General features: G+C 48.8%; 1 protein-coding gene across 2 annotated transcripts in view; it reads left to right on the forward strand.

The window, feature by feature from the left end:
- The window catches only part of shf (Src homology 2 domain containing F), a 208,533-nt gene that overhangs the window by 150,416 nt on the left and 42,049 nt on the right, over positions 1-16,068 (forward strand). For both annotated transcript variants that reach the window (XM_078532370.1, XM_078532371.1), the window contains 2 exons: positions 6,063-6,234; positions 8,579-8,698. In XM_078532370.1, coding sequence (XP_078388496.1) covers positions 6,063-6,234; positions 8,579-8,698 — 292 coding nt within the window. The remainder of the gene's footprint in view (positions 1-6,062; positions 6,235-8,578; positions 8,699-16,068) is intronic.

Raw genomic sequence — 16,068 nt, forward strand, 5'->3', positions numbered from 1 at the left:
TTTTAAGGTAGAAGTAGATAGACTCCTGACTAACAAGGGACTCAAAGGTTATCAGGGGCAGGTGGGAATATAGAGCTGAGGCCACAATCAGATCAGCCATGATCTTATTAATGGCAGAGCAGGCTTGAGGGGCCGAATGGCCCACTCCTGTTCCTAATTCGTATGTTCGTATACTCTCATTGCACACATACTCTCACTGCACCCACATTCTCGCTGCTCGCACACTCACAGTGGACTCGCACTATGCACCCCCTCTCACTGCGCACACACTCACACTACGCAATCACACTGACACTGCACACATAGGCACATCCACAGAGAGGCAATGGTGTAGTGGTGTTGTTGCTGGATTAGTAAATCCAGAGATCCAGGGTAATGCTCTGGGGACCCAGGTTCAAATCCCACCACAGCAAATGGAATTAACAAATTCTAATGATGGTGTGAAACCATAGTTGTAAAAACCCAAGATAAAAGCAAAAAACTACAGATGCTGGAAAACAAAAATACCTGGGGAAAAACTCAGCATGTCTGGCAGCATCTGCGGAGAGGAACACAGTTAACGTTTTGAGTCCGTATGACTCTTCAACAGAACTAAGGAAAAATAGAAAAGGGGTGAAATATAAGCTGGTTTAAGGGTGGGGGGGGGGAGTTTGGGACAAGAAGAAGTGTTGTAAAAACCCATCTGCCCTTTAGGGAACCTGCTGTCTTTACCTGGTCTGGCCTACATGTGACTCCAGACCCACAGCAATGTGGTTGACCCTTAAATGCCCTCTGAACTAGGGATGGATGCCCACATCCCATGTAGAAATAATTTTTTTAAAAATGCCGCTGGGAGTAGGTGGGAAAGACATTGTCGACTCCTGGTGGCTCGTAGGGTAAACCTTCCCCTGGTGACTGCCTGAGACATACAGTTGCATCTACTACCGGCAGGACATTAATGGATAAATTTGACATGAAGCAAAGGAGGAGGTACTAGGACAGGTTTTATGGAGGTTCCTGCACAGGAATCGGGCCATCCAACTCCTCAAACCCGTTGGGACATTCGCTGATCGTGGCTGCACCCTGACCTAACTATACTAACCCCCTGTTACCCCCATCCACCTCTGATTAACAGAAACCCGGGGGTGAATCTCAGCTTCAAAATTAACAATTGATCCAGCATCAGTTGCTGTTTGCGGGAGAGGGAGTTCCAAACTCCCACTGCCCTTTGTGCGTAGCAGCATTGCCCTCCTGTAAGGGCAAGCTTTGATTTTTAGGTTATGCCCCTTGATTCCCCCCGAGCAGCGGAAGTATCTCAGGGAGGGAGCTCCGGAACCTGGCGGCTGTGTCCATAGGGAGCTGCACACAGGAGGTCGGCATAAGCTCACCCAGAATGGCCTTAAGCGGTTTGATGCCTTCAATAAGGTAGCAGATGGAGGGATTTGATAGCAGAGTGTCAAATGTCTGTACGTTATCACGAAATGAGCTGGGTGTGAATAAAACTGCGCTGTTAGCCTCGCCGGATGGGGGTTATGGGGCAGCCCCACAAACTGAACGACTCTTAGCGTCGCTGGGAGCAACAGACAGAATCTTGAAATCAAACACAGAAGCGGAAGTAGCAGAAACAGAGCAGGTGCCTCCTGGATGTTCATCCCCTCCTCTGACAGCTGATTTGATGTAGTTAGAGGTTACTATCTGATCGAGGGACGCTCGTTGAATGAGTTGACATGTTTCTGACGTGTTTTTATTACACGTCGAATGCCGTGACATGTTGAAGTTCATCTATCCTGAATGCAGCATATTTTAAATTTCAGCAGCTATGGGAACACCTCCGGGTTTCAGGTTCGGCCCAGTAATCAGATCCTCAGTGAAAGGCTTCCAAAGTTCAGGTTTTTTTTTTATTCATTCATGTGATGTGGGTATTGCCGGCTGGCATTTACTACCCATCCCCTGAGAGGGCATTGCTGCGGGTCTGGACACCACATGTAGGCAGATTCCCTTCCTTCGCTAAAGGGCATTGGTGAAGCAGATGGGTTTTTATAACAATGGTTTCATGGTCATCATTGGACTTTTAATTCCAGATTTTTATTGGATTTAAATTCCACCACCTGCCGTCAGTTTGGGATTTGAACCCTGGGTTACTAGTCTAGCAACAATACCACTACACCATCGCCACCCCCATCAAAGCTATAAACCACATCAGCAGGCCGGAAGTCGTGGGCACTTCACCTTCAGTTTCCCGCGTCAGGAACCAGGGAGCAGCTAGTGATTCCTATCAGCTCCATGGACCTGCCTACCCTCCTCCAGTACCTCCGAGATCTCTCCGCGCCTCCACCCCTGACTTCCCCTGCGTCTTGTACTCCGTCCACTCCTACAGTTGGCAAGTTTCAGCCTAGGGTTTGCCCACCCTCCAGGGTTGGCCCAGAGTCTCCAGGAATTGAAGATCAATCTCCAGGACACTGCTGGGTGTAACCCTGGAGAAAAATCATCGGGACATTAAAAAAGATTTTTTTTTTTTGATCATTTTCTTTGAACTTTCTCTTCACCAGATATAAAAATATTGAAAAATGAGAGAAAAGGCTGTTTGGCTGACAGTCAGGCATCATCCAATTGGATAATGAGTCTTATTGCTTTCCAATTGGTGTAGGAAGGCAGTCCGTCACCAGGATGGACGTGTTGGCCGACTAATGTCTGGAGCGTGGGGGCAAATCATGTGATGAAACCTCCAGGAATACATTTAATCACAGTTGGCAGCCCTACTTCAGCTATTGAGATGCCAATCTCTGGAATTCACTCCCTGTCTCTCTTTCCTCCTTTAAGGCCCTTGTAAAACCTGCCAAGCTTTTGTTTTCTTTATTCTTTCACAGGATGTGGGCATCACTGGGCAAGGCCAGCATTTGTTGCCCATCCCTAGTTGCCCTTGAACTGAGTGGCTTGCTCAGCCATTTCAGAGGGTAGTTAAGAGTCAACCACATGGCTGTGGGTCTGGAGTCACATGTAGGCCAGACCGGGTAAGGACAACGATTTCCTTCCCTAAAGGGGCATTAGTGAACCAGATGGGTTTTAATGACAATCGATGATAGTTTCATGGTCACCATTACTGAGACTAGCTTTATATTCCAGATTTATTAATTGAATTCAAATTCTACCAGCCACCATGGTGGGATTTGAACCCATGTCTCCACAGCATTAGTCAGGGCCTGAGGATTACTAGTCCACTATGTTACCTGTCCTAATAGCTCCTTGCGTAGCTGAAAACCAATTTTGATTGGATAACGCCCCCGTGAAGCACCTTGGGACTACATGAAAAGGAGCTACATAAATGCAAGTTAGCATTTTTCCCACCAGCCAGTGAATTCCCCTTTCTGAGTGAGGCTCTGTCCACTTGCTTGTTTGCCTCAGAAGCCTGGGAGTAAAGATCTATGGAAGACGAGGCCTTTAAATGTAAGATGTATGGTGAAACTTCCACACACAGACCATAAAACAAATGAAGAGGTGCTTCAGACTGCGAGAACAAGACGCACCCCAGAAGTAACATCCGGAAAAGAAAATGTCAGTGTTTCGGCCGTTTGATCAGAGCTGAAAAGCTCCAGAGATTTCTTCCAGAAGGCAGAGCGGAGGGCAGCAGAGAGAGGGGTCAACCTCGACCTAGTTGGATGTCGGATGTCACAGAGCGGTTGCAGACGAGCTACAGCGGATGCGTGAGGAGGGTGCAAGACAGACGAGTGTGACATAGCGTGACAGGTCTCCTGGTGGCACCGGCTAGCTACGAGCAGCAGCAGCAGAGCAAGATTGGCCGTTTAGGGGCGTTTTTGGGGTTTATGGGGCTCAAAACTGTTACTGATCCTGTCACCCTGGGCTCTGTCCGAGCCCAACGGGAATGGAGCTGATCTGAGCCACTGCCGACACTGTGATCAGTATAACGTCAGCCTCTTCCCTAGGAATGGGCAGTGCCCGGGTACAATTACATGGCTGTGATTCAAATCGTTGGAGACAAAGACAATACACTCGACGGAACTGAAAGCACAGAATCAGGAGTCGAATATTTTAGATACAATAAGAGTAGGCCATTCGGCCCCTTGAGTCTGCTTTCCCATTTAATAAGATCCTGACTTATCCTCTACCTCAACTCCCGACTTACCATCCAACCCCCGCCGCCCTTGATTCCCTTACGGTTTTAATGAGGTATTTACTTGTCAATATATTCAGTAGTTGTTCCAAACTCAAGTTGGGAATTTAAGGCCTGATTCAGCGATGCTGGATGTCCATCAGGGAACTGCACTCGATGGGGGTATGGGACAGAACATTGCCCCCAACAAAACCATGGTCCTGACTCCAGCCCGTGCTCCTGTTCAGAACGCAGCAGGGACCGAACCCCTGAGTTCACTCTTTACCTTCAAGTGTGGGGGTGGTGGTGGTGTTATGGTAATGTCACTAGACTAGTAATCCTGTAGCCCAGGCTGATGCTCTGAGGGGTACAGGTTCAAATCCCATGCATGGTAGCCAGTAAATTCAATCAATAAGTCTGGAATATAAAGCTAGTCTCAGTAACTTTTAAGATCCTGAGGGGCCTTGACAGGGCTGGGGTGTGGAGAGGATATTTCCTCTGTGGGAGAATCTAGAACTAGGGGTCACTGTTTAAGGCAGAGATGAGAATAATTTCTTTCTGACAGCCATAAGCCTTTGGAACTCTCTTCCTCAAATGGTGGTGGAAACAGTCTGCGAATGTTTTTAAGGCCGAACTAGATAGATTCTTGACTAACAAGGGAAAGGTTATTGGGGGGTAAGCGGGAGGTTGCAATCCGATCAGCCATGATCTTATTGAATGATGTTGCAGGCCCGAGGGTCCCACTCCTGCTCCATATTCATATGTTCATAATGATGACCATGAAACCATTGTCGACTGTTGTAAGAACCCATCTGGGTCACTAATGCCCCTTTAGGGAAGGAAATCTGCCATCCTTACCCAGTCTGGCCTACATGTGACTCCAGACCCACAGCAATGTGGTTGACTCTTAACTGCCCCTCTGAAATGGCCAAGCAAGGGCAAACAGGGATGGGCAACAAATGCTGGCCTTGCCAGTGTCACCCACATCCCATGGAAGAATAAAGAAACGCATGTACTGAGCTGTGAGTCCAGTAATCAGCCACCTCTCTGATGTCAGCAGGTTTATAATTCTCAGCTGATGCATTGTTGAAAATTCTCAACCCCCTGCTCAAATTCTGCACCTCCTCCACCCTCTTCATGGCCTCACCCCTCCCATGTGGGTGACTCCCTCCAGCCCCACAGCCCTCCGAGACCTCTGCACTCCTCCAATTCCGGCCTCTTACGCATCCCCCAATTTCCATTGCTCTATCATTGGCGGCCGTGCCTTCAGCTGCCTGGGGCCTGAAGCCCGGGAATCCCCTCCCTAAAAATCTCCACCTCTACCTCGCTTTCCTCCTTTAAGACACTCCTGAAAACTGGCCAAGCTTTTGGTCATGGCTCAGTGCCGCATTGTGTCTGTTTACTCTTGGGGAGCACCTTGGGACATCAAAGGTGCTATATAAATGCAAGTTGTTGTTTTGAACATCAGTTTGAAGCCCCGGCCTTCATGACTCGGTTAACATCGGCACTGCGGATTATGGCACTGAGCCATATAGGCCAGAGCGACCCCAGATTTGACCTTCGACCTGTGCTGGGCGGTTGACCCTGAGCTGGAGCAGCCTGGCAGGTCACTGCAGTCAGCCTCAGAGGTCACCTGGCCAGAAAAGGCGAAATATCAGCTTCTGATCTCCACACGAGAATTTGCCTGTGTGTGTGTGTGTGTGTGTGTGTTTGTGTGAGAGAAAGTGAGACTATTGAGTGAGGACAGGATTGATTGTGAAGCCTCCCATAGTTTGACAGCTACTAGTACATAGAATGGTCACTCGGGGGATGTATCAGAGGGCATTCAGCATTTTGAGGGACAAAGAAGTTGGAGAAAGTAGTTGATGAAAGACAGATTTTTGAATTCTGAACCTCCTCCACCCTCATCAGTTTGAATACTGTCTCTCTGGCTGTTTCCTTTGAAGATTAAACTCTTTTTATTTCCTCATTTCAGTTCAGTTTGATGGTGTTGACAAGAGTCGCTTCTCCCCACCCAAGGAGGACAAAGTCCGGCACCAGAACAGGCTGTCGGGACCCAACCTCAAATCTCTAAAACATCAAAGTCTCGAGTTCAGTGGAGCACTGGGTGAAAGGGTGGAGCCTAACCTGTCACTCGGGAGACAAACGTGAGTGTTCCATTACAATTCAGACATTGGTCACACACTTCAACACTTCTCAGGGGGTGTGTGTGTGTGTATGTGTGTGTGTGTGTGTGTGTATGTAGTACGTGTGTGTGTAGAATGTGTGTATGTCTAGTGTATGCATATGTGTGTGTAGTGTGTGTGTTGTATATGTGTGCGTGTGTAGTATGTGTGTGTGAAGAATGTGTGTATGTCTAGTATATGCATATGTGTGTGTAGTACGTGTGTGAAACATAGAAACTAGGAGCAGGAGTAGGCCATTCGGCCCTTCGAGCCTGCTCCGCCATTCATTATGATCATGGCTGATCATCCAACTCAATAGCCTGCTCCCGCTTTCTCCCCATACCCTTTGATCCCTTTCGCCCCAAGAGCTACATCTAACTCCTTCTTGAAAACATACAATGTTTTGGTCTCAACTACTTTCTGTGGTAATGAACTCCACAGGCTCAACACTCTCTGGGTGAAGAAATTTCTCCTCATCTCAGTCCTACCCCATATCCTCAGACTGTGACCCCTGGTTCTGGACTCCCCCACCATCGGGAACATCCTTCCTGCATCTACCCTGTCTAGTCCTGTTAGAAATTTATAGGTTTCTAAGAGATCCCCCCTCATTCTTCTGAACTCCAGCGAATATAATCCTAATTGACTCAATCTCTCCTCATATGTCAGTCCCGCCATCCCAGGAATCAGTCTGGTAAACCTTTGCTGCACTCCCTCTATAGCAAGTACACTTCCTCTATAGTAAGTTGTGTGCATGTAGTATGTGTGTGTAGTATGTGTGTGTGCGTGTGTGTGTAGTACGTGTGTGTAGTATGTGTGTGTGTAGTATGTGTGTGTGTAGTATGTCTTTGTGTGTGTGTGTAGTGTGTGTGTAGTATACGTGTGTGTGTAGTGCATGTGTGTGTATGTAGTGCGTGTGTGTGGTGTGTGTGTAGTGCGTGTGTGTGGTGTGTGTGTAGTGCGTGTGTGTGTAGTGTGTGTGTGTAGTGTGTGTGTGTAGTATGTGTGTGTGTAGTATGTGTGTGTAGTGTGTGCAGTGTGTGATGTGTGTAGTGTGTGTATGTATGTAGTGCATGTGTGTAGTGCACGTGTGTATAGTGCGCGTGTGTGTAGTGTGTGTGTGTGTGTAGTGCGTGTGTGTGTAATGTGTGTGTGTGTAGTGTGTGTGTGTAGTATGTGTGTGTGTAGTGTGTGTAGTATGTGCATGTGTGTGTAGTGTGTATGTGTAGTATGCGTGTGTGTCTAGTGTGTGTGTGTGTTGTGTGTGTGTGTTGTATGTGTGTGTGTGTTGTGTGTGTCTGTAGTATGTGTGTGTGTAGTATGTGTGTGTGTAGTATGTGTGTGCGTGTAGTGTGTGTGTAGTATGTGTGTGTGTTGTGTGTGTGTGTAGTATGTGTATGTGTGTAGTGTGTGTGTGTAGTGTGTGTGTAGTATGTGTGTGCGTGTAGTGTGTGTGTAGTATGTGTGTGTGTTGTGTGTGTGTGTGTAGTATGTGTATGTGTGTAGTGTGTGTGTGTGTAGTGTGTGTGTAGTATGTTTGTGTGTAGTGCGTGTGTTTTAACAGAGATGCAAAAAAAAAGAAGGCTTGCATTTCTATAGCACCTTTCTCAGCCTCAAGATATCTCCATGTACTTTACAACCAGTGTGGCACTTTTTTGAAGTGCAGTCACCGTTGGAAAGTAGGAAGTGCAATTTGCACAGCAAGATCCCACAAGCAGCAACAGCAGATATTTCACCAGGCAGTCTTCGTTTTAGTGATGTTGATTGAGGGATAAATATTGACCAGGACACCGAGGAGAACCCCCCCCTCTACAGCCAGGGCCCACACAATGCAGGCCTGGGGGGGAAAGGGCAGTGGAATAGAATTAGCCCAGTTACTCTTGTAGCAAGTTGGCATGGACATGATGGATTGAATGGCCTCCTGTGTTGTAACCATTCTATTATAGAGGGCTGGGAGGGTGGGGTTCACACTGCTTTTACTAGCTCTAGTGGGGGGCGTATGGGGGCCAGAGGTGATGGGGAGGGTACAATGGTTTGGGCAGGGTGTGTGTGTGTGTGTTTGTGTGTGTGTGTGTGTGTGTGTGTTTGTGTGTTTGCATGTTTGTGCGTGTGTATATGTTCTACTCAAGCTGTTGTTCTGCCTGAGAGGGTGTCTGGATGCTCCTGTTGTGCGTGGGCTGCCTGTAGAGCAGGAAGCAGATGGTCAGCCAGTGGAGTGGTGAGCTGCAACATATGGTCATGTTTAACACGCCAGCTTAGAGCACTCTGTCAGCGACTGACACTGATGGTGCGTGAGGTAAACGGAACTCTTTTTCTTTTTGCCCTGCAGCTGGTATCACGGAGCCATCAGTCGGACAGATGCGGAGAATCTCTTGCGGCTGTGTAAGGAGTCCAGTTACCTGGTCCGAAACAGCGAGACCACCAAGAACGACTACTCGCTCTCGCTGAAGTAAGTGCATCCCACACTTGTGCTCTGTCAGCTCGGGGGACCTTTCTGTTTAACTCTTTCATGCCAGGCTGTTCCACCTGATGGCCGGAATTTCAAAGCATTGCAACGATGAGTTAGGCACATTAACTGTGGAATCGTTTAGATGCTCTGCAAATATCAGCCAGCGGAGGGATTGGAAGTTGGGTGTGTGAGGGAGTGAGTCATTTCTCAACAACGACATGAATTTACACCATAAGTTGGGTCATTGAACGATGCAGTGAACCAGGATCATCCCCACTCCCAAATCCTGTCCTCATTCCCAATTCTGCTCACTCCCACTTCTCCATCCTCCTATTTTCCTCGCTCCCTAACATCGCTGCTTGACGTGTCCTCACTCCTGCTTATTTCTATTGTTAATGTGGCATTACTCGGAGCGAGTTGTGGTTGGGCTGTTTTATAAGGACAGGGGTATTATACTTGTTTTTATATTTCCCCTTGGGCTTGATTGGCCATTTCAGAGTAAACCACATTTCTACGCGTTTGGAGTCACACGTAGGCCAGACCATCCAAGGATGAGAAATTTCCTCCCCTGGCGGACATTAGTGAACCAGATGGGGTTTTTCTTTCACACTCCAGGCGTTTGTCTCCTCACTGTTGCTCTTGTTTTATAAAGAGGAGGAATGTTATTGCATCCAATGCACCATTCATTACTCAACTGAACTGAAGCTGCCTTTAAGGCCACAAGGTTTCACTGTTGTTAAGTAAACACAGGCATTCCGATGTTCACTGTTTGGTCAGGAAATTGTGCAAGTTGGAATGTCAGTATCATCATGTAGCTCGGGAACACTGGACCTTTTAACATTGTTCTTGCACATTAACAAATTGTGATTTCTGTTGTCTGTCAAGGTCTACACACAAAACTGTTATGTCTTCTGCCGTTCCTCGTGTCAACGTTTTCTGTAATGGTTTCCATTCTCCACATTCATAATGTAAAGTGCCTATGTAAACATGTCACGGTGTAATTGCCACCTCCCGCCAGTGGAGGCATTGCAGCACCACAATTTTGTGGTCCTTCCCTTCTTCTGCCGAGCTGTGCGGCAACCAACTCTGCTTCCCAAATATTTTGAGAGAGTATGATATAAATAAACAGCCTGACAGATTGGAAATGGTGCTATGTTCCCTGATGCGGTTACCAGTCCATCCTCCTCTGCCTCCAGCTCCTCTCTCTACCAAAGACTTGCATTTGTACTTTCCGTCCTATTTGCAGCACCCTCGGAGGTAGGCTGGTATAAAAAAAAATATTAAATGCGTCTAAAAAATATTAATATTTGGTGCAGCTCACGTGCTTCAGTGCATGAGTTAACAAGGCCACTGCTTTCCCCTACTATCAGAAAATTAGAATTACATTTCTGTTGTCTGGGCCTCCAGAGAGACCAGTCACTGATCAATTGGTATTCTCCCAGGAGACAGCACATCACGATTACAGCCCTGCGTATAAGAGCTGACAATTTGCCACTGTGTTGCTTAGAGGGTTACATGAGTGTTCGTAGATGCCTATATTCAACCTTTTGTTGTGAACGAGCTAAATTGGAAGTGACAGCAACTTGGTGAAAATTGAAAGCATATTTACTGAGCACGAGAGAGAGAGGCCCATTTTGTGGCTGTTGAGAGGAGAGTGACCCAGCTCGTGTGCTTCTGCTTTTCCCTCCCTGTCCCCCGTCCCAGCGCACTTAAGATCCAAGAGTAATCTCCCTGCAATGTTGTTCTTCAAAGGGCAGTTACTTAGGGTTCAGTCCTTCACCGCTATGTTTTCAGTTTGCTCTTTAGAGAGATTAATATTCCCCAAGGTGCAGCAGAGATTGGTAACAGCACAAAAATTATACTGAACTGCTGCCGTGCTGGAGGAGAGCTGTTTAACTGGTTAAATTGAGGAGTAAAATAAATGTCACTCTGACACAGAGGGAATGATATAGAGCCAAGGGTCCCAGGATTAATCGCTGGCCCGTGTTAAAATGGGAGTTACCGTTGCTCATATCGACTTCAATTTGTGCGAAAGCCTCAGGGGCAAAAGACTGCCTGGGCCCCGCTTCCATTTCCCATTAGTTCCATCGCCAGCAACTGGAAAACTTACACCTATGAAAGTCGTGTGACAATAGGAATATGGGGCTAGGAGGAGTCCATTCAATTACCCCCCTCCCTCACCCCCCCCCGAGTCTGTTTGGCCAATCAGTTGTATCATGGCTGTTCTACAGCTTAATTCCATCTACCTGCCCTGCTTCTGTAACCCCTTAATCCCCCCCAGCCCAACAAAAATCTTATCAATCTCAGTTTTGAAATTTGCAATGGAGTCTCAACCTCAACGAATTTTGGAGGGGTTGGGCGGGCAGAAGGTTCCCGGTGTACGCTCTCCTTTGAATAAGTGAATAAGTTTGTGAATAAGTGCACCCAGGCAGCCCGTGTGATGCCTCCCACACTTGAAGAGCTGGCTGCCATATGCTGCTTTGACCTGGCATGTGAAGAGTGCGGTATCAGAGACGGATTGACCCCTCCGGAATGCTGCCTCAGCGAGGGAGCGACATCTCCGGGAGAGACGGAGGGTGATAGCGCCATTCCGAATAAATCGCTGCTTCAAAACACCTCCAGCAGAAACGGACCTGGGTAATTTCAGAGCACGTGGTATCCGTACCCTGTGTCCTGCCTGTGTTGGACATCAGGAATCCTGCCTGTGTTCAAACCGGGCCAGCGACAGCTTCCTGTCCACTCCACTGGACGCATGTAACCACTTTCGAAAGCTTACAGCGCAGAAGGAGGCCATTCAGCCCATTGTGCCTGTGCTGGCTCTTCGAAAGAGCTCTCCTGTTAGTGCCACACTCCCCTCCTCCTTCCCTATAGCCCCGCAAATTATTCCTTTCCAAGAATTAGTCCAATTCCCTTTTGAAAGTTACTGTTGAATCTGCTTCCACCGCCCTTTCAGGCAGCGCCTTCCAGAACATGATTAACGGTGTTAAAACACTTCTCCACATGTTCCCCTGGATCTTCCACCAGGTGCCTTACATTGTGCTCTCTGGCTAGCATCTCCCCGGCCGTTAGAGAAAATTTCTCTTCACTCACCTCATCTAAACGCCCCAGTTTTGAACACCTCTTAAACCTCTCCCTATCCTTCTCTGCCCGAAGGGGATCAACCCCAGCTTCTCCAGCCTCTCCGCGTGAATTGAAGTTCCTCAGCCCTGATCCTATTCCGGTGAACCTCCTCCACAATCTCTCCAAGGCCTTGACGTTCTCCCTAAAGCCTGAAGCCCAGAATTGAACCCGACAATCTGGCTGAGGCCTAAGCAGTGGTTTATGAAATTTGAGGACAAGGTTTTGGGAAAGGAAGTCAGTGTGTTGGAAGCTTCATCAGTGATGTGAGAGAGAGGGACGGAGAGAGAGAGAGAGAGAGAGTGTCCAATAGGGCTGCCAACTATGACTAAATGTATCCCTGGAGGTTCCATCACATGATTTTCCCCCATCTTCCAGCCATTAGTTGGCCAACACATCCATCCTTGTGCCGGACTGCCTTCCCACGCCAGTTGGAAAGCTAAAGGCCTCATGACCCAATTGGATGATGTCTGACTGTCAGCCAAACAGCCTTGATGCCTCCCATAGGTGGAGGTGTGGGGAGAAGGCGGGAGAATGGGGTTGAGAAACTTATCAGCCATGATTGAATGGCGGAGCAGACTCGATGGGCCGAATGGCCTAATTTCTGCTCCTATGTCTTATTTTCAATATTTTTGTATCTGATAAAGAGAAAGGCTCAAAGAAAATTGCAAAAAAAAAAATAAAAGACGAATATTTTTCAATGCCCCGATGATTTTTCTCCAGAGTTGTACATGTCAGTGTCCTGGAGATTGATTTTCAATTCCTGGAGACGCTAGACCAATCCTGGAAGTTAGTCTCCTTAATCCCTAGGATAGTACAGTAAGCAAAATCCAGGAAAAAACATCACAGAGGGATTAGAAATAATGTTTTCTTTGAATACTTTGTTTATCAGTTTATAAAATGATCAGAAATGGAGGAGGGGGTGAGGGGGGGAGCGGAAATGGCTGCTTGGCTGACAGTCAAGAGTCATCCAATTGTATAATGAAGATTCATTTTGCCTCTTTGTTGCCAATGGTGGGTGGGGCATCGCTGTGATGGACCTGTCAGGCAGCCAATGGGGGGGGGGGAGGAGGGAGAGGGTGGAGGCGGAGTCTTTGGGAGCCACATGACATGTGATGAAACCTCCAGGAAGTTGGCGACCCTGTTTGGAATGGGGACATGAAGCTGGGGGTGGGGTGGGGGCGGTGGGGTGGAGGCAGGGAGCGGTGGGACTGCTGAGGCTTTTTTGGAGGAGGTGAATCTCCAGATTAGCCAAAGCCCCAAAGCTTTCTCTTGAAAAGTGAAGAGAAACCGGCTGTGCGGATCACTGACTGGAACCTAAACTCCCAGGTGCTCTGTAAACATGTGGGGTTTTAAGTTGTGCTCTTTAACAATCAGCACAGAATGACAATTTGCTTGCGTAAATATTTTTGTCATCCAAAATTGCAATTTGGCATCGATTTGGCCAGTTGACTGGACTGCCTGAGCTGGAAGCCGTCTGTTTGGTTTTTTCTCTCCGTGCTTGTCTAACTTTCACTGTCGTCCGTCGGATAGTTTTGGATTGTTCAGTTGTCAGCCCTGCCCTGCTATAAACTGTGGGATTACTATTGAGCAGCCCGTGAAATAATGCATGAGGCGTCAAGGACAATCCATCTCAGCAATCCACTTCTGTCAAACTGCATTTCTACACAATCTAGGAAGGAAAGACAGAAGGACCTGCATTTATATAGCACCTTTCATGAGCTCCAGCCATCCCATGGCTCTTCCAAGAGCAGTCCACTGTTGTAATGTAGGAAATGCGGCAGCCAATTTGCGCACAGCAAGCTCCCACAAGCAACAATTTGTGATGCTGATTGAGGGATAATTATTGGCCAGAACACTGAGGGTAACTCCCCTCCGCTTCATCGAAATAGTGGCCGTGGGATCCTTTACATCCACTTGAAAGGCCAGGCAGGGCTTCAGTTTAATGTCCCATCTGAAAGATGGCACCTCCAACAGTGCAGCACTCCCTCAGTACTGACCCTCCAACATTGCAGCACTCCCTCAGTACTGACCCTCCGACAGTGCAGCACTCCCTCAGTACTGACCCTCCAACAGTGCAGCACTCCCTCAGTGCTCACCCTCCAACATTGCAGCACTCCCTCAGTACTGACCCTCCGACAGTGCAGCACTCCCTCAGTACTGAACTTCCGACAGTACAGCACTCCCTCAGTACTGACCCTCTGACAGTGCAGCACTCCCTCAGTACTGACCCTCCAACAGTGCAGCACTCCCTCAGTACTGACCCTCCGACAGTGCAGCACTCCCTCAGTACTGACCCTCCGACAGTGCAGCACTCCCTCAGTACTGAACTTCCGACAGTGCAGCACTCCCTCAGTATTGACCCTCCGACAGTACAGCACTCCCTCAGTGCTGACCCTCCGACAGTGCAGCACTCCCTCAGTACTGACCCTCCGACGGTGCAGCACTCCCTCAGTACTGACCCTCCGACGGTGCAGCACTCCCTCAGTACTAACCCTCCGACAGTGCAGCACTCCCTCAGTACTGACCCTCCAACATTGCAGTACTCCCTCAGTACTGAACCTCCAACAGTGCAGCACTCCCTCAGTACTGACTCTCCGACAGTGCGGCACTCCCTCAGTACTGACCCTCCGACAGTGGAGCACTCCCTCAGTACTGACTCTCCGACAGTGCAGCACTCCCTCAGTACTGACTCTCCGAAAGTGCGGCACTCCCTCAGTACTGACCCTCCGACAGTGCAGCACTCCCTCAGTACTGACCGTCCGACAGTGCAGCACTCCCTCAGTACTGATCCTCCGACAGTGCAGCACTCCCTCAGTACTGACCCTCCGACAGTGCAGCACTCCCTCAGTACTGACCCTCCGACAGTGCAGCACTCCCTCAGTACTGACCCTCCGACAGTGCAGCACTCCCTCAGTACTGACCCTCCGACAGTGCAGCACTCCCTCAGTACTGACCCTCCGACAGTGCAGCACTCCCTCAGTACTGACCCTCCAACAGTGCAGCACTCCCTCAGTACTGACTCTCCGACAGTGCGGCACTCCCTCAGTTCTGACAGTGCGACAGTGCAGCACTCCCTCAGTACTGACTCTCCGACAGTGCGGCACTCCCTCAGTACTGACCCTCTGACAGTGCAGCACTCCCTCAGTACTGACCCTCTGACAGTGCAGCACTCCCTCAGTACTGACCCTCTGACAGTGCAGCATTCCCTCAGTACTGATCCTCCGACAGTGCAGCACTCCCTCAGTACTGACCCTCTGACAGTGCAGCACTCCCTCAGTACTGACCCTCTGACAGTGCAGCACTCCCTCAGTACTGACCCTCTGACAGTGCAGCACTCCCTCAGTACTGACCCTCTGACAGTGCAGCACTCCCTCAGTACTGATCCTCTGACAGTGCAGCACTCCCTCAGTACTGATCCTCCGACAGTGCAGCACTCCCCCAGTACTGACCCTCTGACAGTGCAGCACTCCCTCAGTACTGACCCTCTGACAGTGCAGCGCTCCCTCAGTACTGACCCTCCGACAGTGCAGCACTCCCTCGGTACTGTACCCTGCAACAGTGCGGCACTCCCTCAGTACTGACCCTCTGACAGTGCAGCACTCCCTCAGTACTGCACTGGGAGTGTCAGCCTGCATTTTTGTGATCAAGTCTCTGGAGTGGGACTTGAACCCAGAATGTCTGACTGAGAGATGAGAGCAGCCCTACACTGAGATATAGCTGGAGCCATCTATGGCACAATCTAGATGCACAATATATGTTGTACTGCAATCAAGTATTCTCTCCTCTTCTGACTGATGTTAGAGAGCCATTCTGTCCAAACTGATAACCTGCTACTGCTTCCAAATGGATCTGTCTGCAAGTTTACACAGTGAGTGCCAAATTTTTCTATTCTTTCATGGGCAAAGCCAGCATTTGTTGCCCATCCCTAATTGCCCTTGAACTGCGTGACTTCGTAGACCACTATAAACATCCTGGGGGGTTACCATTGACCAGAAACTGAACTGGGCTAGCCATATAAACACTGTGGCTACAGGAGCAGGTCAGAGGCTAGGAATCCTGCGATGAGTAACTCACCCCTTGACTCCCCAAAGCCTGTCCACCATCTACAAGGCACAAGTTAGGAGTGTGATGGAATACTCCCCACTTGCCTGGATGAGTGCAGCTCCCACAACACTCAAGAATCTCAACACCATCCAGAATAAAGCAGCCCACTTGATTGATTGGCAACTCATCCACAAACGTTCACTCCC

The sequence above is a fragment of the Cetorhinus maximus genome, chromosome 30 (genome assembly GCF_964194155.1).
Source record: "Cetorhinus maximus chromosome 30, sCetMax3.hap1.1, whole genome shotgun sequence".
Taxonomy (NCBI): Eukaryota; Metazoa; Chordata; class Chondrichthyes; order Lamniformes; family Cetorhinidae; genus Cetorhinus; species Cetorhinus maximus.